At 41.6% G+C, this 24299-nt stretch overlaps 1 protein-coding gene across 1 annotated transcript in view; it reads right to left on the bottom strand.

Moving 5' to 3' along the window:
- Window positions 1-24299, bottom strand: part of il1rapl2 (interleukin 1 receptor accessory protein-like 2) — a gene marked incomplete at both ends in the record, with an annotated part of 378330 nt that overhangs the window by 163029 nt on the left and 191002 nt on the right. Inside the window, 2 exons of the mRNA XM_083980948.1 lie at window positions 8117-8220; window positions 9500-9669. Of these exons, the coding sequence (XP_083837074.1) occupies window positions 8117-8220; window positions 9500-9669 (274 nt within the window). The remainder of the gene's footprint in view (window positions 1-8116; window positions 8221-9499; window positions 9670-24299) is intronic.

Genomic DNA, 24299 nt, shown 5'->3' with positions numbered 1-24299 from the left:
AGAAAACAAGTTATATCTCCATCTAATACAATGTTTTGAAGTGAAGGCAAAGCCAGAGGCATGAAATCTCTCATCTCACGCTACCTTGTTCACAATCTAACACTCATTATTTTGTTCTCTCAGAGTCCTTCTCTCTATCACTTTGTCCTCCGTCTTTCTCATTCTTTGTCCTCTTCTGTGCATGCATGTGTGTGAAAGTGTGCGCGCGCGTGTGTGTGTGTGTGTGCAGCCCTATGTACTTTTTGATTCCTTTTTCTGCCCAACTCTCACAGAAAGTCGAGTGTTGCAGGATAGAGGTTTGGTGCAAACTCTTTCTCGCAGCGTTACAGCCTCAAAAGTAAACTGAGACCTCTCGCTGCGTGTATTTCTTTCTAAGTGATATGTGTGTGCGTGTAGGTGTGTGTGTACTGGTGTCCTAATCATAGTGGGTGTATAGAAGGTCTCGGGCAGTCGCAGCATGCCCTCTCTCCCTACCGAGGTCCTTATACCTGCAGAGAAGATGGATTTTTGCTTTTCTTTTCTCCTCCACTCACTCCTTGTTCTCTCTCTCCACTGCTCCCCCTTTGTTTATGTACAATGTACCTCCATTTTTCACTCCATCTATTTACCCTTTATCCCGATCCCTCCAATTTAACTACTTTCTCCTTGACTTACTCTTTACCCTCTCCTTTCTTTTGCTCTCTTTCCCACCCATCTGCTCTCATTTCTTCCGTGCCTCTCCCTGTGCACATCCCTCTTCTTGCCTTGTGTCTCAGCAATGTTATTTTCCACTTACGGTCTCCTGAGAAGGAATGCCACTCCACCTTTAATGCTTGTTCACCTCTGGTTTTATAACGGTCTCTCCAGGTTGTACTCCCCTCCCGGCTCGTACAAGCCCACACACTACAATAGACACAGGGCAGCTGCAGTGTTTTGAAAAATCAACGGGCAAACCGACAGATTTCTACATTCCATATGGAATGAAGCGTGCTGCAACATGAGGGGCGGGGAGGGCAACAGCATGCCCTGGAGCCTGTTTATCTCACAATACATCATTACAACTACAAGACCATACACCACCCAGAACAGTTTAACCGAGAGACATCACATTATTTCTATTGAAGACAATCCAGGATCATTATACACAAAACTTATGCATTATTATTGTTTGTATAGCTTTATATCTATATAATATTTATGTAAACTAATGGATCGATGAATGTAGACCCCCCCCCAGGAAAAATGCAAGCATTGGAAGCATCACAGATGGGCGTTTTTATACAATGTGTGGGACTTGTTAATGTCCCACTTTGGCTTTTCCAAGCGATTGTATAAATATTAATCATAACGGGGTCAAAGTGGGTCAAGCAGAAAACAAGACACAAACAGCAACAGTTCACATCGTAGATTTGTTTGGACAAGTGGGGACAGCAGAAACAAAGCTGACATAACCTTTTAAACTTATTATGTATTATTCATTATTTATTTACTTATCATTTACACACGCAGCTACATTTGCATTTAATTGTGTTTCTGGCCACTTGATGGATATAAGTCCAACATTCAGTCTTCTTTTAGCTCTGTTTTGGTCTCCACCAACGTCTGAGGGAAATATTTCCTGGCTGTACAGCTAATGACCTACAACCGACTGTACAATCCCATAAAGCTGAAAGGAAATACTAATTAATGATATTAATGATATTAATAACACGTGTATCACCAGGTTTGATCCTTTAAAGGGACAACGAGGAGTTTTGGAAAAGCGGAGCGTTTTCACACTACATTTATGAGCCTCAGCGCGTGCCGTAAAATTCTTTGACCGGCGCAAGACGGACTCATGTTTTCATTCATCAAGAATTAAAGTCAGAGGTTCAAAGAGGTTCACATACCGTCGTAGTTCCGACCATAAACGCCGATTCAACTGCGTTATTCTCATGACTCGCCACGTAACCGAAAGTAAGGAAACGCTGGTCAACTCGACCAGCATTTCCGCCACCACTAATAATAACAAAATAACGATAGAGACAAAACGATATATTTATCGAAAATGGGCCCATTAACAAGTGTGGGTAGCGGAGATTCATCCACATTAATATGAGACTTTTTTATAACCGAATAGAAACTCCTCGTTGTCCCTTTAACATGATCCATCCATCCATCCATTCATCCATCTTGCTTTCTGAATAATAGAAATAGTTATTTCTGTTAGTCCACTTGTAACACTCTTTATTCATGTGATTATTAGCTACATAGGAAGACGTTGCTCTCACTTTTAATCCTGCCAAGAAACCCCTAATTGGTTGATTGTTCCTCTAGTTGTGTGAAATCAGCCTCAAAAATTCTGTCTAAAAGAAATACATCTATAAACAGCATCACATGTATTGATGTTTCCAAGCAGCTCTCAGCATTTGTCTTTTATTTAGTCAGAAATTTCTTGGTTACATCAAAGTGAAGCCAGGATGTGTGAGTGCTTCAGGGGTTCAGTGGTGACCTCCGAGAGAGGACATATCATTTACCAGCAGCTACAAAACTTGGGGTGGACCCAGGGCATAGTGTATAAATCAAAGCCTGGGTCTTTTTGTAGATGTCACAGAAAGGTCCACTAATCATTGAGCCTTGAGCCAAGTGAGTTCTGTCATGTATCTAAGAGTTCAACAAGATGAGAAAAAAAGTAGTTCTAATGATAGTTGGTTTTTCTGCATAGTATTGACTCTTGCATGAACTCATGAGATGATCCTATCACATTTCTACAGGCAGGATTTTGACATAACAGAAAGGAAAGAAGACCCTGCTGTAAATGGCTGACACCACACCAACAACATTCAACATCCAACCAGCAGAAGTTCCTCTCTGAATGCCTTGTGTGTTGAGGTCACACATACTAAGAGGCCTAAAATAATGGAGTTTGTGGACAAACACAGTAAATTGAACGAAGAATGAAGCCAGAGAGGGAGAACATGGGGGAAAAGGTAGTAAACAAAAGTCAAATAAAACTAGAGAAGGAGTAGAAAAGAAAGGTCTGTAGAAAAGCTCAACATATTCCCCTTGGCCTTGTCTGTCACAGCTTGTTAATCCACCAGAAATGATGCAGACGTCTCAACACACACGCACATCTATCACCCTAGCAAGTGAGAGGTGTGGATGGATGGATGGATGGATGGATGGATGGATGGATGGATGGATGGATGGATGGATGGATGGATGGATGGATGGATGGATGGATGGATGGATGGGTGGATGGGTGGATGGATGGATGGGTGGGTGGATGAAGGGTAAGCGGCTGGGAGGAACACCTGTATAGATGGCTTTCCCATGCAAACAATAAATGATGAATGAATGAAAACACAGCACCAATACATAATGATAACAGATTTTAAAAAAAATTATTGTATAAATGTATTTCAGTTAAATTAGTGTTCAGATGTACATGATAGGCTCGTTTCCACTGCAGGAACTTCGGGGTAGTTTTACAGGGCCGGCCCCGTTGGTGCTTGTCTTCATTGCAGGGCCATTTACAGGAACTTTTACGGGGCCGAAAGGAGTCGCTGCCTTGGGGTAGGTACTCAGTTTGGCCCTGAAAAACTCCCGGGTGTGGTTTGAGGTTCTGTGCTGACTGGTCAAACTCAGAGTGGGACATGAGTGACGCCAAGAGAAAGCCCCGAAATAAGCGGTATAAAAAAAGAAAAAGCTGTACAATGTCTGGTCGGCAGTGGAGACACAGCTTATTTATCTATTGGCTCTGGCTTGATAACGTGACGCATGGAGCTCATGTGAGACATGGCAGCTACTGGTCAGAATGATATGAACTTAGACAACATGAAGTTAGCTCCAGCAGGTAGAAATTACCGGTCTGTTAACAGACAGCATGAGTTAAGACACATGACACACTGTGTCAATCTGTTTTCTCCCTGTGATGTTGAACATTTTCCAATAACTTTGTGAATCAAGCAGCTTTCTGTTGATATAAAAAAGCACCGTGAGTGATTCTGGTTAGTTTTCTCTCAGAGATAAAGAATTTTTGGTGGCTGGGGGAAGGGCAAGATGTATTAACCTCACCAGAGTAGAGTCACCAGGACGTGGTTGAGATGCGTGATGAGGTGCAAAACTGTCTGAGGTTAGATTCAGGCCACAAAACATTTTGAGCTTTAGGAAAAATGGTGGTATCAGATAAAAGTGTTGTTGATATTTTTGGTACAAATGACCATAAAATTGTGAAACATATCAACTAAAAACACATTTAAAAATTACATTTCTTACAAAATGTATTTGCCGTATGAGTGTTGTTGTATAGAAATGTAATTTCTAGGAGACAGGCTTGAGTCTTTGTGGGAACAGAAAGTCTACTCCTAACAAGGCTGTACCACTGCCCAATCAATGCAACTCACTGTTGATGGCTGTAACTGAGGCAGACCATTTTTAGTCATTTACAGAATGCGTAAGCAGAATGAACGATGAAGTGGAGTATCACATCAATTCCTGTAAAGCTGACGTCTTAGAGAGGGGAAACACTGTTGAGCCTTGGCAGCATATGGAGATAAATGAAATATCAAACTGCGCTTTGTAGCATTTTTATGAGATCACGCCCATTTTATCTATCTCAGGTGGATTGTGGTTGCAACTGGGATTAATCTGATGTTTTTTTTTCATTGCCCCTGCATAGACCTGACTGTCAGGAGGGGGAAATGTGGAATTAATCCAGTAAAAAGTAATGTTCATCTCAGGGCACTGGCAGTGGCCTCACGTATAAGGCAAATGGTGGCAGTTTCCTTACAATAGCAACAACAGTATGCATCAGAACAAGGGTTATGAATTCATTTAACAGTATGTTCCCTGCTGCTTTCGCTGTGCATTGTAACACATTCTAGATACAGCCTTCTAGTAATATAATATGATCCAGTTGGTAGCTCTCCACTTGGATAGGAGGTGCTGTACTGCTATGTGTGTGTGTGTGTGTGTGTGTGTGTGTGTGTGTGTGTGTGTGTGTGTGTGTGTGTGTTAATAAGAGACCCTGAGACAATGACAGACACCAAGCCCTAATTAGGTTGTCATGCTGAGAGAACGAGGGAGAGACAGAAAGAGAGAGAGAGGGAGAGAGAGCCTATTAAGGAGGATAGGTGTCAAGCTCTTACAGGAAAAGGAGGTGGGATGAGAGCAGGGGAGGGGGAGGGTGATAAAGGGGGGCAAAGAGAATCGGGTGCAGCCAGGGAGAAACAGGAGGAGTGGGAGAGCTAGAGAGAGAGAGAGAGAGAGAGAGAGAGAGAGAGAGAGAGAGAGAGAGAGAGAGAGAGAGAGAGAGAGAGAGAGAAAACGAGAGAACTGGAGGAAGATAGAACAGGAGCAGGAGGCAGAGAGCAGAAACAAACGGAAGGTGAAAAAAAGAGGAGCGGTAGAGGGATGCAGGCAGCTGGTGAGATGAAGAGCGAGCAGATTAGGTGCAGGAGAAGGAAAAAGAATAGGTGGGAGAAGGGGATGGGGAGAGAGAGGTGCAAAGGAGAAGAAGCAGGGGAGAGTGAAGGTGCAGAAGGTATGAGATGCAGGGAAGGAAGGTGAGCAGGATCAAGAGGAGAGGTGATACACTGATTCAGGAGCAATTCAGCTGGAGTGACCGAGCTTTCTCTGTGCTTAGACAAGAATTTGAACCTCTCTAATTTCACATTTTCGTTCTTATTATCATTTTCAGTGCACTAACATCTCACTAGTAATAGCTGGTCTGTGTGTGTGTGTGTGTGTGTGTGTATGTCGGAGCTAGAAAAAGATGGGGTCAGATGATCAGACAGGTCGTAAACAACCAAAAATAAACCACTGACCATCAGTGGATGTTGCAAAAATGTTGTTTAAACTTCTCCTCCCAGTTCTCTGATGTCAGACAGGGCCGTTGTATAAGAGAGAAAGGTGATGATAATTCTAGGGGCCCAGCTCCCAGTAGGGCCCACTAAAAACCCCAGTAGTCTAATCTTTGTATGGCTGATTTATTCTGCATAAGACCCTGACTAATACTCATAGTAATGCTGCATTAGCATCAAAACAAAGTAGGCTAATTAAAAAATGATAATACATACGTAGTCTCAGAAAAAAAAGTGGAAAAGTCAAGGGGTAGGGGCCCACTTTAGTATTCTTTCAGGGGGCCCAGAATTCCTAGCAACAGCCCTGATGTCAGGTATGTCTGGCTTATCATTCATTTTTGACTGTTTTACTTAGATCTATCTAGAAAAGTACGATTCATATGATTTGAAGCAATTTTGTGCATGCTTGTGTTTCTTTTCAGAACGTCTCAACAATATAACCATGGTACTGTATCTCATTCATGAACACTGAGGCTTCTCGGGCCTGACTGGATGCCAGGTGAGGACAGGATAATCGTGGCTGATGAGGGATCAAACTATATTTTGCTAAACATGACGATGTTCTTTGATTCTGCATCAATCATTTCAATTGTAGGGGAATTGCAACTTGCAGGCTGTGAAAATGCACTTAAGAACTAGTCTTATGACCTACAGTACTGTATAAGAAGAAACCAAAGAAAACTAAATAAAATCTAGACTCATTTTACAAGCTTTCAAATGTGTCTAATGAGCAACACCTACACATCAGAGTGTACATCAGATAATGTATTTATATTGTCAGATGTTCTATGTACAGTAGGAGCACTCAGGTACTACACTACTACACATATAATAGTGCACTGATTACATTTTATTCCAAATCTGAATTATTGTTTATGCCAAGAGACAACAGGCTTGTCAACAGGAAATAAAAATGTCACTGGGAGTTGTAGCTTTAATTTTGAGAGATATCGTGATTTAGGTCAGTCTGTTTTCTATATGTTCTCTGTCTCACTATTGTTTCAACTCAGATTTCTGGTTTTGCTAACATTATAAACTCATCATCTTTATTTCAGAAGTTGCAAAAACACTCAGTTTTAAAAAAATAATTCCAAAGGCTTGTCTTTGAGTGTTACCTGTATTCAATATTGAATTGAAAGCTAACAATACAATCTTAAGTTTCGTCTAAAGGTAAACAGTAAAACAACAAAAGTTACCATAGTGGGTTACTCAAGTAAAAAAGAAAGATGGCCTCTTCTCTATGGATATTAATTCACATACACAACCACTGTCTGCTTGCAGGCGCACAACAACTGTAAGTGTGTTGTTGCACAAGAGTTGTGCCCCTCCACCAGCAGCAGCTCTGTGGTATCAAGTCCCACACAGAGTCACAAAATGCCCCTAAAGGAGCTCACAGGACTCAGGCCAAACTCTGCTCTGGTGCCAAGAGCCATACGGAAATATTCAATTTACCAAACTGGCAGCAAGAGATACACACATGCACTCAAGCATGAGCACACACAAACACACCTGCAACACCTACTGTAGAAACACAAGAAATGTTTGGAGGTTGTGAACAGACCTCAGCATACATGATTTAGTAATGGCAGAATGACTTTTTGAACATTATTCCCTGTGTGGTCCTGGCATTTGCAGTGAATCTCTCAGTGATGATAATGATGATAAAATACTGCTGAAATATTGATCACCGAAGGCGAAGGAGCATTTTCGTTTTACCCAAAATGGATACCGAGCACTTTTGAATAATACAAAAAAAAAAAAACTTGCATTGCTTTTTTTGAAAAGCCAAAAAAACACTTTTTGCCCATGCAATGTAAATGGGCCCCCCGGGTCGAGACAGAACACACAGAGTCAGAAATCTATTCCAAGGTTGCTCCCATGTTGAAATCAGCAATACAGAGGCAACTCCAACAGCACTGCTGCAGGTCAGAGTCAGGCCAAAAATATTTTGTTTGCATGTGGGTAAACTTGTTACTGTTTTTATTTTGTTTTGTGAAGCCAATGTGCTGGTGCATGGAAATGCAACTCTAAAATAAAGTCTGTGTTTTGTTCTGCGTACTTTGACCCAGCTTCCATCTAGGGAGAGGGAGCAGTGTTTATGCGATATTGGCAAAGTGTTATCAACTATTGCACCCAGCTGGACCAGAAATAATCCTGCATCGAGCTTCCTTGGAGAATCTAGGCTGTACCCAAACCTTACTGTTAGTCATTTTACTTCAGGGTTGATTCATGGCAGCACCAAATTAGTGATTAAAGCAAACTATGACCTATTTGTTGTTTTGTGCAAAGATTACCTTAATACACAAGTGTAGAAGCCGTTGTCTTCCATTTCAGCGGACCTGAACCAGATGGAGTCGTCTTCTTTACTCAGCCTGTGGCCTGAGAAAATGATGGGCTCCTGCAGGATGTAATGCAGAAATGACACAGAACAATACGACGTGAGAGTGTGTATATTATATGCATATAATACTCGTCATACACACCCTCCTTTGAGGTACCAATCAATATTGTGGACAGTCTCCTGTTGCAGTGAATGGGAACATGTGTCCCAACCTTTACTAGTATTGTGTTATTATACAATCCCCACTGCTGATAAAAGGAGAACAACTGTATATTGCAGCAACACATGGGACCACTGTATGATTTATCAGTCCCTCTAGTTTCTGTGCATTAGCTATTACTCAGCCAGACACACAACAGTGCAAAGTAAGTAAAGACTGTTATAAGACGACAGTAACCTACTGTACCTTCATTTTATAAAACCTATAAGCCCACATGTTGCACTGACAGAATCTGACAGTGAAGTGAACATGTATACTTTTATAGTCTGTTCAGTTCAGTTAATCTTTGATATGATATAAAATCATGATATAATTCAAATTCTTCGGCAGAGTCCACTCAAACTTGCATTCAATTTTCAAATTGAAGAAGCATAACTTCCATTTTCCACTCAAGTTCCTGCAGTGGAGCCAAAAATCAATAGAAGGAGCTACAGCACCGACTGGTATATTGCAATGAAATAACTCACAGCTGCCCCCCAAATAACTTCTTCCTTCTAACTGTGTAGGGATGCCTCAATTAATCAGATGCTGATCATGATCATATTAATATGACTTAAATTTTAAAATGGTAGATCAGTAATTACTGTATGCTCCTAGTCACTGATCACTTCAAACCTGTGTTGAATATTCTGGTGTCAGCAGCTGAGACAGAAGCTGCATGCTCTTTAGTCCAATCTCCCACCTTGTTCACTGTGCCGACATGTGACAGACCAGAACAAAACAACAGGTTCATAAACTACATTATTTGTAATGCAGCCGAAAATGATCAGTATCATTAGCCAATCACACCCATCGATGATCAGTATTGATGCAAAAAAAAACCTGATCAAGGCATCCCTCTCAAACTGGAAGTGAATTCCTCAATTGTTAGACCCTAAAGGTTTAATACTTTCTAACTTCATTCTAAGGGGTTCATACATATCAGTTTTCCTCCTGAAACTAATTATCTTCACTCTTTTATCGACTGCGCTAAATATGGCAAGTTCAGTGTTCAGAATGTAAAAAAGAAATTTAGTTATTAATTGCCTCGTGATTTAATTTTATTCAGTTTGATCTGATGTAATTCCATTTAATTTGATTGAATTTAATTGAATTTACTGATGGCTAATGACTCACCTCTGCATCTCCTTTGTTCTTGTACCAGATGAGGCGCAGCTTGGCACTGGTTGCCATGGTGTAGTTGGTTCTGATGTAGCTGTAGAACAAGGCACATTTGACCCGGACAGGTTCACCCGCCAGAACGTGGTACTCCTTCAGATCCACTGACCAGTCTATACATCCATCCACTGCGAGGAGGGGGGAGGGGGACACAGAAAAGAAAGAGTGAGTGTGTGTGTGGTGACATATAACCGTATTTAGCTTGTATTAAAGTGGATGCACAAAAACAACTCTGCTTTCAACTGCAGGAGGGAGAAACTGATGGAAACAGAGAACAAGATTAAAAAGTCAAATAGATTAGAAAGTGAAACATCATCAAAAAATACTTGTGTAAGACTTTATATAAGACATAAAATAGTTTTCTATATTGTACAGAACTTCATGACATGGAGAAAGAATTACAGTGAGCAGGTGTGGGAGAAAATGAAAGAGGAAACGTGTGATTGACAAGAAGTGCATTTTATCTTGTTTCTTTGGCAATAGTCTGCTTCACTTCCAGGGCAATAAATGTGAATCTGGGAGTGTTGTTTTTTTTTTTTTTTCCGAGGAGGAAACGACAGAGCAGAAGATTAAATGTGATACGTAGGCAAAATTTCCTCATATATGTTGAGGGCAGAAACAGCAGGAGCGACTGGGATGGTTTAAAAGACGTGTGTAAACTGTTCTTCTTTCTTTCATACAACCACATACAGCCTTTACAATTATGAATATGCTGTAAGGCTTCCCCTCTCTGTCAATGCACGGAAAGAAAGAGTGGAAAAAGAAAAAGTAGAAAAAGTGTGAAAAACACAGAAGATGAGATTCAGAGAAAGAAAAGAGGGAGAGGAGTTCAAGATGGAATGAAAAGACAGAAAAGAGAAGGAGGAGGAATTATGTGGCGAGGGCTTTCAGGGTGAGAGCAGGTCAACTGGAACGAACAGAAAACAAGTTGTAGATGAAAGACAAGCAGGAGCTGGTGAGACATAGAGGTCAGGACGGAAAATGACAAGGAGCTCTCCCAAATGGACTTCCACTCCCCACACCCCACCCCATCCCTCCCCCCCTCCCTCCCTGCACACACTCCCCCTCTTTTTCTCTCTATTTCCCCCCCCTGTGGTCTGAGGCTCATAGAGATACTCCGTTTTAACAACAGTCCTCAAGCTGTTGCCATGAGGCCTTTCCTCTGAAACACAGTCTCTACCTTGAAGCAATAAAGTCTGGATTTGTCATCTCCGCCCCAGAAATATCTCCTCAGCCTCATATCCTGATTATTATTATCATCATTTGCTTTTTGCTTGTTTATTTTGCACTACTGGCAATAAGCTCTGTGTGGATTAGGGATGTAAATTCACACAAATACATTATTTGGGTAGAAAAAGATAATGCTCTCTGAATAGAAATGAGCAGCATCTGAATTTCGTTGAAATAATCGTATTTTATTTTATTTTATTTTTATCCTGGGCGTCTGATTGACACAGTTTACCGCAAACATCACACCATACTGTGAGTCATAGTCATAAGTCAGACAAATGGAAGTACACACTCTTCCTATCCACTGAGGATAAATGCCCATAAATCACTGTGATAGAAACTTGACTTTGACTTGACCGGAGAAAACTTGACAAACTGATTGAGATGTTTCTGCAACACGATTGGGTGCAATGCAAACAAAAGTGGCAGCAGGCTGCTCACACACGGCGCAGGCCCACAGCTAGGCGGCCGTCATGGATGAACTGCACTTAGTGGTTCTGGTTCTAACAGGCTGTCTTTACACTGCATGGTTCAAGTGGCCCAATTACCATTTTTTCCTCTCAAGTGGCTCAGATCGGATCTAAACGGGACAAATACACATGGAATCGGATATTGTCAGATCAGATTCAGGCCCCTGTTAGATGTGGAAATAAATACAGATGCAAATCGGATATCTGCCAATACGTCTGCAGTCTAAACAGACAGATCGGATGTTTCCTGGCAATGCGTGTCTTACTTCATCAATGATAATATTAATTCCCGTGCCCACGCATTTTGCTGAACCTCTGTAGCCCGTGATTAACACGTGGGGCTGACCTGGACTACCATGGCCAGCTGTGACCAGCTGTGGTCACTGTCACAGGAATGACAGTGTTTCATTTTCATGGTGTCCGTGCATCTGTTTTTTTTTTTTTTTTTTCATATAACATTCATTTATATGCGGATTGAGGACAAGCGAGGGAGTGTGAAACACCAGATTTTACGTTTTCCTACGAACAAAAACTGAAACGGGCTGAGGTGTAAATGCAGATATCAGGGTCACTTCTGATAGAACATGTAAATAGACAGTCAAATAAAATTGGATATCGGCAACAAATTGGAATTGGGCATCAAGGCCTGCAGTGTAAAGACAGCCTACAGTAAGTCTCTCAAAGCCACATTCACATATTCAAACAGACACATCTATGCAGTTTCTCTGACTACACACCTCACACACAGTCATACACTGATGGAGCAGCCATCAGAGGCCGTCCAAGGACACTTCAGCAGGAGCTGGCGATCGAACCGCTGACCTTCTGACTAGTGGACGACCCACTACCTCCTGAGACACAGCTGAGAGGGCCGGTACAAAAACAATACAAATCTGGATCCAAGGATTAAGTCATCAATTATTGTGTGTGTGTGTGTGTGTGTGAGGTCTGCAGCTGAAGAAATCTCCAGCTTCATCCTCAGACATAAAACCCAAAAAGGCAGGTGCTGAAAATAAAAGTCAACTTTTCATGACCGCTGACCTTTAATGGAGCTGAATGTGGAAACTGGGCTACATCAACACAATTTGATACAACTCGACTTGCGACTTGCTTGGTCTGAGCGCTGACTGGACTTGACCGGACTGCAGCTTCTCACCACGCTGAGCCGTGACTGCAGGGCTCAGACTGGAAGACTGTTGTGACTCGCACATGTGCGACTCTGACCTTTGGCTGAAAGACCGTGGCATTAAATCCAGGTCATAGAGTTCAGAAGTCAGACATTTTCATGGAAAAAGTAGATTGTTACCATGGCTACCACTGTCAAACGTGTTTTTTTCTCTTTTTTTTTGCTCTCCATAAAATGCCAAGTGTAATTTGCGTTGCGTTCAGCCAGGACTTCAGATTTAAAGACTTCATTTGCATGCTTTGCTGTGTAAATTTACAGCCCCACACTTAATTGGTTACATTTATAGATTTAGCAATATGCATTAAGTCATACAGAGGAGATTTAGTATTGCTCTGTACACACACACACACAAACCTAAGCTGATTTACTGCACGCACAATATTTAACACCAGTCATTTAATCATTGACAAGGATGCCAGATATTCAGGGAACCACAGTCATAAAAAATACTGTGTGTGCATGTGTAATTTAGTATGTGTATGAGAGAGGGAATACCAGGTGTGAGTGTTATTGGAAATGTGTATGTGAGTGTGTGTTTCTAAGTGTGTGTGTGCCTGAGTTAGAAATTAAGTAATGAATAGGCCTGTCTGACCTGCTGGTTGTTAATGAATGTGCTGATACAAATTGAAGGTGTGGGTGCAGTCCATTCAACACCTAATACTGAGAATCTCACACAGAGGCACCCAGGGCATCACATTAATAGAAAATCACATTAGTTTGGTCGACTGAACTAATGCTTTTTGTTTTAGATAATGTTGAACACAGGTCACACACACACACACACACACACACACACAGATACGCATGCGCACATTAAAACTACAGGCCAATATGTAGCTGCAGGTAATAACCGAAGCAAACTCCCAATAATTCATTCATCACTGCCTCTATGTTTGCACATTTGTGTTAATGTGTGCTTGTGTGAGTGTGTAGAGGTTTGTGTGTGTGTGCACATGCATGAGCCGGCAGTGTGTGTGTGTGTGCGTGTACAGGGGACTGCAGCTGTGTGTGACTGCAGACATATTAAATGTGTGGGCGAGGTGTTAGCATGGGCAGATATATCATTCCCGTCAGCTCTATTTGCATATGGATGCTCCCAAACGGCAGAATGAAAATAACCCTGGATAAATGGCAAAGTTTCACACTTTGGGAAAGTGCAGAGAGTTTTTGGGCACAACACACACACATTTACACACACACACAGTCACAAGCCCAAATATGGGTTACACTTATTTTGTTTCCCCCCCCATTGGCTGATACCAGTTTGTCATCAAGGTTTATCCAAAAAAGTAGAAAAGTAGAAAAGTAAAATAAAAGATACATAGAATTAAATTTTTATTTTTATTTCTCATTTCAGTGATTTATATCTTCGAATAGTCAAATATATGACTGTAGCAAACTATGTATCGAGGTGAATGAATTGCTTTGCAAGAACAAAGGTAATATGTAAAAAAGAAAAGTATTTCTGATGTAAACAAAATTTAATAGAAACATAAAAAAAAGTTCAGTTCTCCTCCAAGATTGTTTCAGCCTGGTACAAGTGGAATCACGTCGATCTTATGTGGAAGACTTCAGGAAATGAAAGATACAACACCTTGAACATTTTTGTCATTTTGTAGTTTGAAATAAGTCACAGGAAGGAGAAGTTGAAATATTCGACCTCAAACTTTTGAGTTTAAAAGCAAAAAGAACTTAAACATCCCTGATCTTACACTCAGGATCTGTGTCTTACCAAACTGCAATGAGACATTGAATTATTTACACAATGTAGTGTCATGTAGTCAAGATGTAAAACTGTGAAAGCTTGAAATGGTATGCATTGTTAGTGGAGGTGGTGGTGAAGTGTTATGGTGGGTTGTTGATATGCACGGCCAAGCTGGAGGGAGCAGGACCCTGCTGGAGGAGAGGAACTTTACCTCCGTGTCACTTGTGAGCAACCTCACTTCCTAATGTCACCTCCTGCTGACTGACTCAGGCTCTGCGGGGGCCTTTAAGATGCTCCGGCACTGTGGGAGGCTTTAAAAAAAGGCTAAAAGTGCAGGTGCTCCTCTTTCTGCCGTGCACTGATGATAGGAGTATACTGTGAACATACTGTATCCAGTGAGTGCGTGTCATTGTGTCAAAGAGCAGCTCTCTTCTCATGTGGGGGGTCGCTGTCCATGGTGCTGAACTTCACACTACAGATAGTCAAACCTCTGGGAGGCTTGGTGATGTTCTCATGTTATGAATGGGAAACTTTTGACACTGTAAAATGGGAATTTGGGACTTGAGACAATATGGAACCTCATCAGTGTTGTCTTTTTTTGACAATATCTTATTGCTGAGATGCCACATGTGTCTCAGTTTTGGGACCTCTCAACTCCTTTATTGAATCGCTGAGATGACAGCGCTCATATCCTCATCAGCCAACAATGACTATTAAAGGAGACATATTCTGCCCCTTTTCCACAGATTAAAATAGTTCCCAGGTGTCTTAAAGACATGTCTGTGATGGTCAAAATACCCCAAGGATCAAACATCACAGCTCTATTCATCCTAAAACAGCCCTACAGAACGGCTCATTTGAGTATCTGTGCCTTTAAATGCAAATGAACCAATGCTCACCGTGCCCCGCCACCTCCAACAGTACCGGTACTCACAGGTAGGGGTGCTCTCATGCAAATTTGAAAACTAATGACATCATTAGATGACAACTGAGGAATCAGCTTGTAAAACAACATGGATTTCAACCTCAGAAGCCTGAACATTACAGATTTCTTTGTCAGTTCCCACATTTTGGGGACTGGGTGGCATGTCAGACAACCACATATATGTTGAAGAGCCTTCAAAGAGTGATATTTCCATAATATGTCCTGTTCAAAGCACATGATAAAAGTGTGCAGAATATAAAATAAAATATCATAACCATGTAGAAGTGTACATTCTCCTCCATAAGTAACTGTCCCAACAATATAAATGGGATGATGAACTTTGAGTTTCAGCAGGTGGGGCTATACCCACAGTAGTCGGGGCTCATACAGTTAGTCTCTCCTCAGTCTGAGGATCTTGTTCAGCAAAGACCAACTGGAGGAGAAATAAATACTGCCACTGTCATTTTACAGCAGTTCACATGAGATTATACATAAGATAAATACAGTTTAACAGTGACATTGAAATAAGCATATACTGTACAGTATGTCATTGCCATGTTTAATACCTGGAGGAGTGGGAGTTATGTAGTATGTGCCGGGTGCAGCAGATTTAGTTCAGCCATGTCACTCAAACATAAAGCCCTTCAGAGCCTCCAGCCTGTCTGCACACCTCCCACAATCCCCTGCAATACCACTACAGCTGCTGCCATAATAATAGCTTGACCTGACCCCCCCTTCCCCCCCCCACACACACACACATATATATATATATATATATAAAGACTGGCACAGGTAATGATCCCCACATTCACAAAGGTACAAACACATTGCACGCACACACACAGAAAAGGGGCACAAAGTCCAAAACAGACAAGCGCACACACAAGTCTATCACCACTCCAGGGCAATTTACACCCAGAGTGAGAGGGAAAAGAAGAGAGATAGATAGATAGATAGATAGATAGATAGATAGATAGATAGATAGATAGATAGATAGATAGATAGATAGATAGATAGATAGATAGATAGATAGATAGATAGATAGATAGATAGATAGATAGATAGATAGATAGATAGATAGATAGATAGATAGATAGATAGATAGATAGATAGATAGATAGATAGATAGATAGATAGATAGAAGAGAGAGAGGAGGGAGATGGAAAGAGACTGAGAGGAGGAAAAACAAGAGAGAAAAGGATAGTGAGAGATGAGAAAGTGAGAAGGAGAGAGAGGAGGAAAAACAAGAGAAAAAAGGAAAGGGAGAAATTAAAAAGGGGGAGAAAGTAGGAAGGAGAGAGAGAGAGAGGAAGGGAGGGAGAGAGAGGGGAGAAAGAGAGTGAGGGATGGATGGAGAGAGAGAGAGAGGGAGAGTCGGCCATTTGACTCAGTGGTTTGTGCTGATGTTCAATTCCAGGCCACAGCTGACTTGATGGTTACTTCTTTTCACTGAAAAACATTTTATGAGAATGGGTGTTAGCCTAGATAGACCTTCACAGTGAGAGCATGTGTGTGTGTGTGTGTGTGAGGGAGGGAGAGGCATGCGACTCAAAATGAGTTGCACTCTTGCACAAACAGGGGTGTGTGTGCCATACAGACACACACACACACATGGACACACTAAACCAATCTATTGTGTGAGCTGTATGAATATGGTAATGCATGTGTGGGTTATGGCCTTCATTCACTGCTACGGAGTTACAACAGCATCTATCAGCATACAAGGCTTGTAGCACACGCAAACACACAAACACACACACACACACACCAACACAGAGGACGACGGACGTGCAGTGCACACAAACACACACACACCAACAGCCACAACAAAAGGCTCAACCTCGTATTAACACAAACACACACACGCATACGTTCACACACAAGTGTCAAGGCTGAATAAATGGAGTTGACCACAATCTGCCCTCTGTCTAATGCCACCAAATAGCCTGAAATGTATTCACTCACAAACAAACACACCCACACACCTTTGACATTTATTAAAGACACAACTGCATCGAAAACATCATTTGACTACGAATCTGTGCACTGTAGTGATCATGAGTGTGTGTGTGTGTGTGTGTTGGTGCTTGTTGTACAAAGACAAAGCTACAGTAAAAACAAACATGACATGCTGTTTTTCTCATTCAGTGAGACCTTGGGGAGTCATGTGACTGGCTGTCAGCCAATGGTAAATAAGGAGTTCATTTAGCCTCAGGTCACTTTGTGACCACGCAGGAAAGAAAGTGTCTTGTTAAATAAGTACACGTGGGATAAAGAGTGATTTGGTAAACGTGGTAAAACAAGGATTAGCCATAACCTCTATTCACCACGGAGGCCGATAACTACAGCACAGTGCTGTTTAATGGAGCAGCTGAGCCTGCTGTGGGTGTGGGTGGAGAACACACAACTTGCAGGTCTCACTCCGCTGGGAATGAGCTGTCTTGTCTTGTTTTCATGTAGACTGGCTAGAGCGGAGCAATACAGCCATGATGTTGGGATTTTGCAGTGGAAAAATGATGAATATCCATCTAAACCCCACCCAATCTGTCAAGTGGACTCAGTGTGGGTCCAGACTGATTATCTGCAGCATTGAAATCAGACTGTCCTGTAGGAAACAAGCCCAGAGGAATGTCCAACAGCTAATTACCAACTCACTACACTATAGTTGTGTTTTTATTGCTACTGTAGATGATCTAGTGGCTGTAACAACTGTGACACGGACACAGGAGGAAGTCTGGTGATGATCCATGTAGAAACTTTTACCTGTTTCTCAGGTGGATTCACAAAGGGATTCTCCCTTTCATCCATGACTTTAACAGAACTTTAAAGGAGAAATCTGTACGTTTCCTCTCATGGACATGGTCTATTTCATACGGTGAATGGTTGACAAGAGCTTCAGGTTTGGGAAAGGGGCAGGGGAGGTGGAAGCTAGCTGGTTAGCATGCTAACTCCAGTAGAGGAAAAGACAATGATTAGTGCAGCAGATTAGTGAGACAATCGTTCATTTTGGTATAAAAGCATGAAATTTGGTACAGATACTCTCTAAGGGTCACTTTTTGGGAAAAAGATGTTGGCCACGCAAAAATTAAAAATGGCGGCCATTTTTTCAAGATGTTCTGTATTTAGTCTAGTAGGAAGAGGGGGGTATCATGTATCCCCTGAAAATATACTTCTAAACAGTGTTTCTAGATTGGAAAAAATGTGTAGAAAATGATGAGCTATGTTAAAAAGTTGTCAGAATGTCCCATGTATCATTTTTATGCAAATTAGTGCCGCCATTATTGTAAAAACCTAATTTCACTATATCTCAGCCAATATTGCAGATATCTGAACAAATAAGGTGTCTGGACCCATGTTTTGAGGGTCAGAGATCATAATAAAACTATTCATAAAGTGATTACATGTTGGTGGCATGCTAGTAAGCCAACCTAACCCTTTTACCAATTACAAGACGCCAATATTGGAGATACCAAATAAGGTGTCTAGACAGAGGTTGTTGTGTGTTTAACCAAGGTTTATTTGGATCAAACATCATAATAGAACTCTTGTTGATGTGACCACTCTTCTCTTTCCCATGCCAGATAAACAGTCAAGTAAATAGTTCTCCACTATGCATCACTCATCATCGTTTTCACTGAAATCTTCAAAGTTAAACTCATCATCTCCTTCCTCTTTCTCCTCCTCTTCCTGTTCATGCTCTCCAGTGTCATGGGGATCAACCAGTGAAGTTGGTAGGATAGGACCACAGGACCACACCAGTTTCAACACTCCTTCATCAGTCTTCATCCACCCCTGCCCCTCATAGGGTTTTGGTTTTTCCAGAATAGGTTCATCAGCTCGCTTGTACAAGGCGACACGGTAGTTCACACGTCGATCATGTGGCTTCAGAGCAGAGTGGCATGGAGGAAGGCGAGCCAGGTCAACCTTAGACTTGCAACTGAGTTTCTTGTCCTCCCCCACCATGTTGCGTAGCAACTTGGCACGGACAACATCCACTGAAGACTCACAACTCTGTCCAGACATCAGACAGGTGAATTGATCCAACTGCCTCAGCATCTCAGGCTTGACACTCTAGCAGTCACTGAGTTGACTGAATACGTGAAACCTGGGATTCTTCTTCAAGGGCCCCACCTTCCTTCTCCCTTTGATGGCACTGGTACAGTCTTCTCCACTGAACACATAGAACCCAAGAAGAGTGGTGCAGTAGTCTTCTCCCAGGGATTCTGCAATACTACTACTGCCTGGCTTCCGGTGCACCTGTCCCCATTGATGTTGAGATGGACGTGTTACAGTACGAGCAGAAGCTGTGGGCAAGGCTGCTAAAGCCGACTTCATCAGACCCCTACAGTGTGAAGATCCAGGAAGCTTCTTTAACCCAACACCAACAACTTCTCAACATCTCTGAGCTTGCAGAATCCCTGGGAGAAGACCACCGCACCACTCTTCTTGGGTTCTATGTGTTCAGCGGAGAAGACTGTACCAGTGCCATCAAAGGGAGAAGGAAGGTGGGGCCCTTGAAGAAGAATCCCAGGGTTCACGTATTCAGTCAACTCAGTGACTGCTAGAGTGTCAAGCCTGAGATGCTGAGGCAGTTGGAGCAATTCACCTGTCTGATGTTTGGACAGAGTCGTGAGTCTTCAGTGGATGTTGTCCGTGCCAAGTTGCTACGTAACATGGTGGGGGAGGACAAGAAACTCAGTTGCAAGTCTAAGGTTGACCTGGCTCGCCTTCCTCCATGCCACTCTGCTCTGAAGCCACATGATCGATGTGTGAACTACCGTGTCGCCTTGTACAAGTGAGCTGATGAACCTATTCTGGAAAAACCAAAACCCTATGATGATGGTCCTGTGGTCCTATCCTACCAACTTCACTGGTTGATCCCCATGACACTGGAGAGCATGAACAGGAAGAGGAGGAGAAAGAGGAAGGAGATGATGAGTTTAACTTTGAAGATTTCAGTGAAAACGATGATGAGTGATGCATAGTGGAGAACCATTTACTTGACTGTTTATCTGGCATGGGAAAGAGAAGAGTGGTCACATCAACAAGAGTTCTATTGTGATGTTTGATCCAAATAAACCTTGGTTAAACACACAACAACCTCTGTCTAGACACCTTATTTGGTATCTCCAATATTGGCGTCTTGTAATTGGTAAAAGGGTTAGGTTTGCTTACTAGCATGCCATCAACATGTAATCACTTTATGAATAGTTTTATTATGATCTCTGACCCTCAAAACATGGGTCCAGACACCTTATTTGTTCAGATATCTGCAATATTGGCTGAGATATAGTGAAATTAGGTTTTTTCAATAATGGCGGCACTAATTTGCATAAAAATGATACATGGGACATTCTGACAACTTTTTAACATAGCTCATCATTTTCTACACATTTTTTCCAATCTAGAAACACTGTTTAGAAGTATATTTCCAGGGGATACATGATACCCCCCTCTTCCTACTAGACTAAATACAGAACATCTTGAAAAAATGGCCGCCATTTTAAATTTTTGCGTGGCCAACATCTTTTTCCCAAAAAGTGACCCTTAGAGAGTATCTGTACCAAATTTCATGCTTTTATACCAAAATGAACGATTCTCTTGAAATATGCAATTAATCTGCTGCACTAGATAGAGTCAAGAGTTAGCTAATGTTGGTGTTGTTTTCCACTTTCTACTAACAGACCTGTTACTGGATGAGGACTTGATGAGTTAGTTTGGTCTGAATAAACATCTGATAGTAATGATAATATCACTGGTCTTGCTACAGCTACAGAAAAACATTCAAATAGCTGTTGTAAGCACTTATTCATTATTTTGAGTGTGATACCAGAGGTCCAGCACGCTAAGGTCGTATTACTGTTACCTTGGCAGCAAAGAGCTAGTGGGTCTGCACCTATGGGTCTTCTGAGTTGAAAGACCAATTTTCAATATTGTATTTTTGACATTTATTCCTTTATTCATTTGATTTCATTTGATTGATCATTATTATTATTTTTTAAACCTTGCAGCCTGCATTTGCTCTTAGGTTCTGCAACACTCATTTACTGAAATACTTTTCTAGCCTTTAGGAGGCTATAAAGACAGGAGTAGGTGGAAAAAGAGATGTGACATGTTTTATACAATGCGAAAGCCTATAAGTCTTTTTTTTCCCCCTTAACTTTTAAACTCTGTTGCTGCTCTGCCAAACTGGTCGACCACAAACAGGTCAGTGCCACAAGGTGCACATGGGTTTGGTGCTATTTTCACCAACAGCATTAGTGGATGCCAACTCTCCCCCGCTGTCTCTTACACACACAAACACACACACAAATGTGTATGCAGATTTATATATACTGTATGTTTTTAGTGAAGTGTGACGTTTGTTTCCTCCCAGAAAGAACTTTTGCGAAGGAGCTGCTTTGGTCTTTTCTATGGCCAAACGGTCAGAGTGCCCTGGAAAAGAGTGGCCTATATTAAAGAGAAGGAAAAAATGTGATTTGATTGGTCAGGCTGGAGGCCAGGCTCACCGCGGTTACAGTACCATTTCCAACTGTGTTATAGTCCTGCCATGTGCCTCTTGACACAGTCACTGTGCTTGTGCCATCGTAACTGATTCATGGGAATAAAGCTCAGAGCATCGGTCCAAACCGAGGTTTTGAAACCTCTTTAAAACGTGGTCGGCTGGTTTTGTAGACCAGGTCGTAAAAGTGAACAGGAAGAAGTTGGGAGGCTTATCAGCGACGGGCCAAATGATACGTGAAGTCGAGGAAGAAACAGAAAGAATAGGGAAACTGAGCACATGAGGAGGATGAGGGAGTAGTTTTGTCAAGAAGTACTTAATGAAAAGTAATGAGTTCCATTTCCCTGGGAAGCAGAACACATTGGCCTTCCTATTAACCATAATAACTCCTAAAGAGGGATATATGGGCAGATGAATGGACAGATAGAGGGAGGTATAGAAGAGGAGAGACATGCATGAGGATGAGCCTTATCAGGAACGATAATAAGAAAGCAGGTAATGCTTCCTTATCAAGTTACTTCTCGCTGAATAATGATCGAGGAAACAGAGATTTTAAAAAAAGGAAAGAGGAAGATAGGAAAACAGTTTGTAGTTTGTGGCGCACAAGCATGAATAAATCTTGTCAAATTAAATGTAGTACCTCGGTATAATTATACTAATAAATGAGATCAGGATGGAGATGACTGATGATCCTCCTCACACCAGGAGGTAATGTTACTGTTTCTGAGGATTTACATTGTGTTTCCCATTAAGCTAAATGTGTCTGAGTGCAGTCCACACACCTCTTCAATAACCTGATAACATTTCTGGGGTGCCTCACTCCCAAACTGCTTCTTCTAAATGTTAAGCCTTCCCACTGTTACATATGGAAACTTAAGTCGGTGTCATGAAGCCGTGTGTCACTCACAATAGAGGTTAAATTGGTGGAACAAGTTCGGGAAGAGAGAAAGAAACATGTGTTACTGCAAAAAGATGTAAAAAAGAAAAAGAAAAAAAAAGCAGCTGCCAAAGGATTAACCACACATGCAAGAGAAAGAGAAATGGCAGATGACAATACATGAATGTTCAAAGGAATGGAAATCAGCCCAACCAATTAGACAACACGTGGGAGGACACATATACAACCACATCAATAGAAAAGAGACACTAAAGAAATAGATTTATATATGACAGAAAGATGAAAATGGCAAACTGATGAGGAGATGAAACATTATGTCAGAAAAGCAGATGTCACAGAGCTCTATCAATTACCTGTACCTGAGCCTTAATACACAAATCTCCACCATTTGCACTTAATTGCATGTGTTTCTTTATGTTTAGTAGCGTTTAGTCCTGGTGCGTCTTTGCTTTATCATGTCACTGTTTCCTGCTGCATCAGATTGATTCCTTTCTTCTTTGTTGATCATTAAACACATGTGTAATCGTGGCTCACTGGGCAGGTTTATATGTAGAAAAGGGGCCTCATGTTTATTCAGATAATGATTGTTTTTATCACTTGTTGAACTCAGGATTATCTGACTTTGGGCTGTATCTCAGGGTTAATGAAATGTTCCTGGTGGTTTTTATCATGATCAGGATCTTTTGAAGGCAGCGGATGAAGGAAGCGTGTGTGCCTGCTTCAACATTAGAGGAACACAAGATCGTGCGTGTCTGTTCTCCTGACGACTGACCACATACGGGGTTAAAGGGATAGTTCAACATTTTGGCAAATTGGCCCATTGCCATAATCCCTATAGACGTTTTCAGAGAGTATAAACAAAGACAGGTGTGGCTCATTAGAAAACGCTCTGGTACACTAAATAGAATGGAGCCTTAATTAGTATCCATGGTAACACCTGTCTTTGTTTATACTCTCTGAAAGGGTCTATAGTCATAGCAGTAGGTTCGTTACATTTATTTGTCAGTGCAAGCTATTTTTAGAACGGCAGAACAGAGCCGCAAACTGATCAGAGCTATGCTACAGAGGCTAATGGGATTTCTTGGTTTCCCTCATCAAACTAATCAAATACACAATCCAACAACTCCAAAACGCTCTGGTGGACAAGTTGTGACCTGCACATTCACCACACTATGAGATAATAAAGGAATGTTATGCGACAGAGTTGTTTTCGAGGCAAATGCGGATGCCGAACGTGCATCAGCGGTTTTGCATGAATTTACCTCAAAAACAACTCTGTCTGGTACCGTTCTGTTACTATCTCATAGCGTGGTGAATGTGCAGGTCACAACTTGTCCACCAGAGCGTTTTGGAGTTGTTGGATTGTCTATTTGATGAGTTTGATGAGGGAAACCAAGAAACCCCATTAGCCTCCGTAGCATAGCTCTGAACAGCTCGCGGCTCTGCTCCGCCGTTCTAAAAATAGATTGCACCGACAATTACAGGTAACAAACCTACTCCTAAAACTATAGGGATTATGGCAATGGGCCAATTTGCCAAAATGTTGAACTATCCCTTTAAAGCGCGGGAAGTATCTGTGTATGATGTGTAAATATTTTCATTTTTCATATTAATCCATCGGTCTTGTCATTTTCCTCCACTACCCTGAAGATGTGTGTACCTGTTTTATTTTTCCTCTCAAAGTCAAGTCAAGTGACAATCACCACCACTCCCTGTGAACAAACCGCAATCTGCAGCATAGAAAACATACAGATAGCTCCTTTAACTGCCCAGAGACCATGATGAACCTCTTTTTCTGGCTGTTGTCTTGTTAATGGGATTTCTTTACGAGATGGGATTTTC

This window comes from Trachurus trachurus (assembly GCF_905171665.1).
Source record: "Trachurus trachurus genome assembly, chromosome: 10".
NCBI classification, from domain to species: domain Eukaryota; kingdom Metazoa; phylum Chordata; class Actinopteri; order Carangiformes; family Carangidae; genus Trachurus; species Trachurus trachurus.
This window is presented reverse-complemented; position numbering and strand designations above follow the sequence as displayed.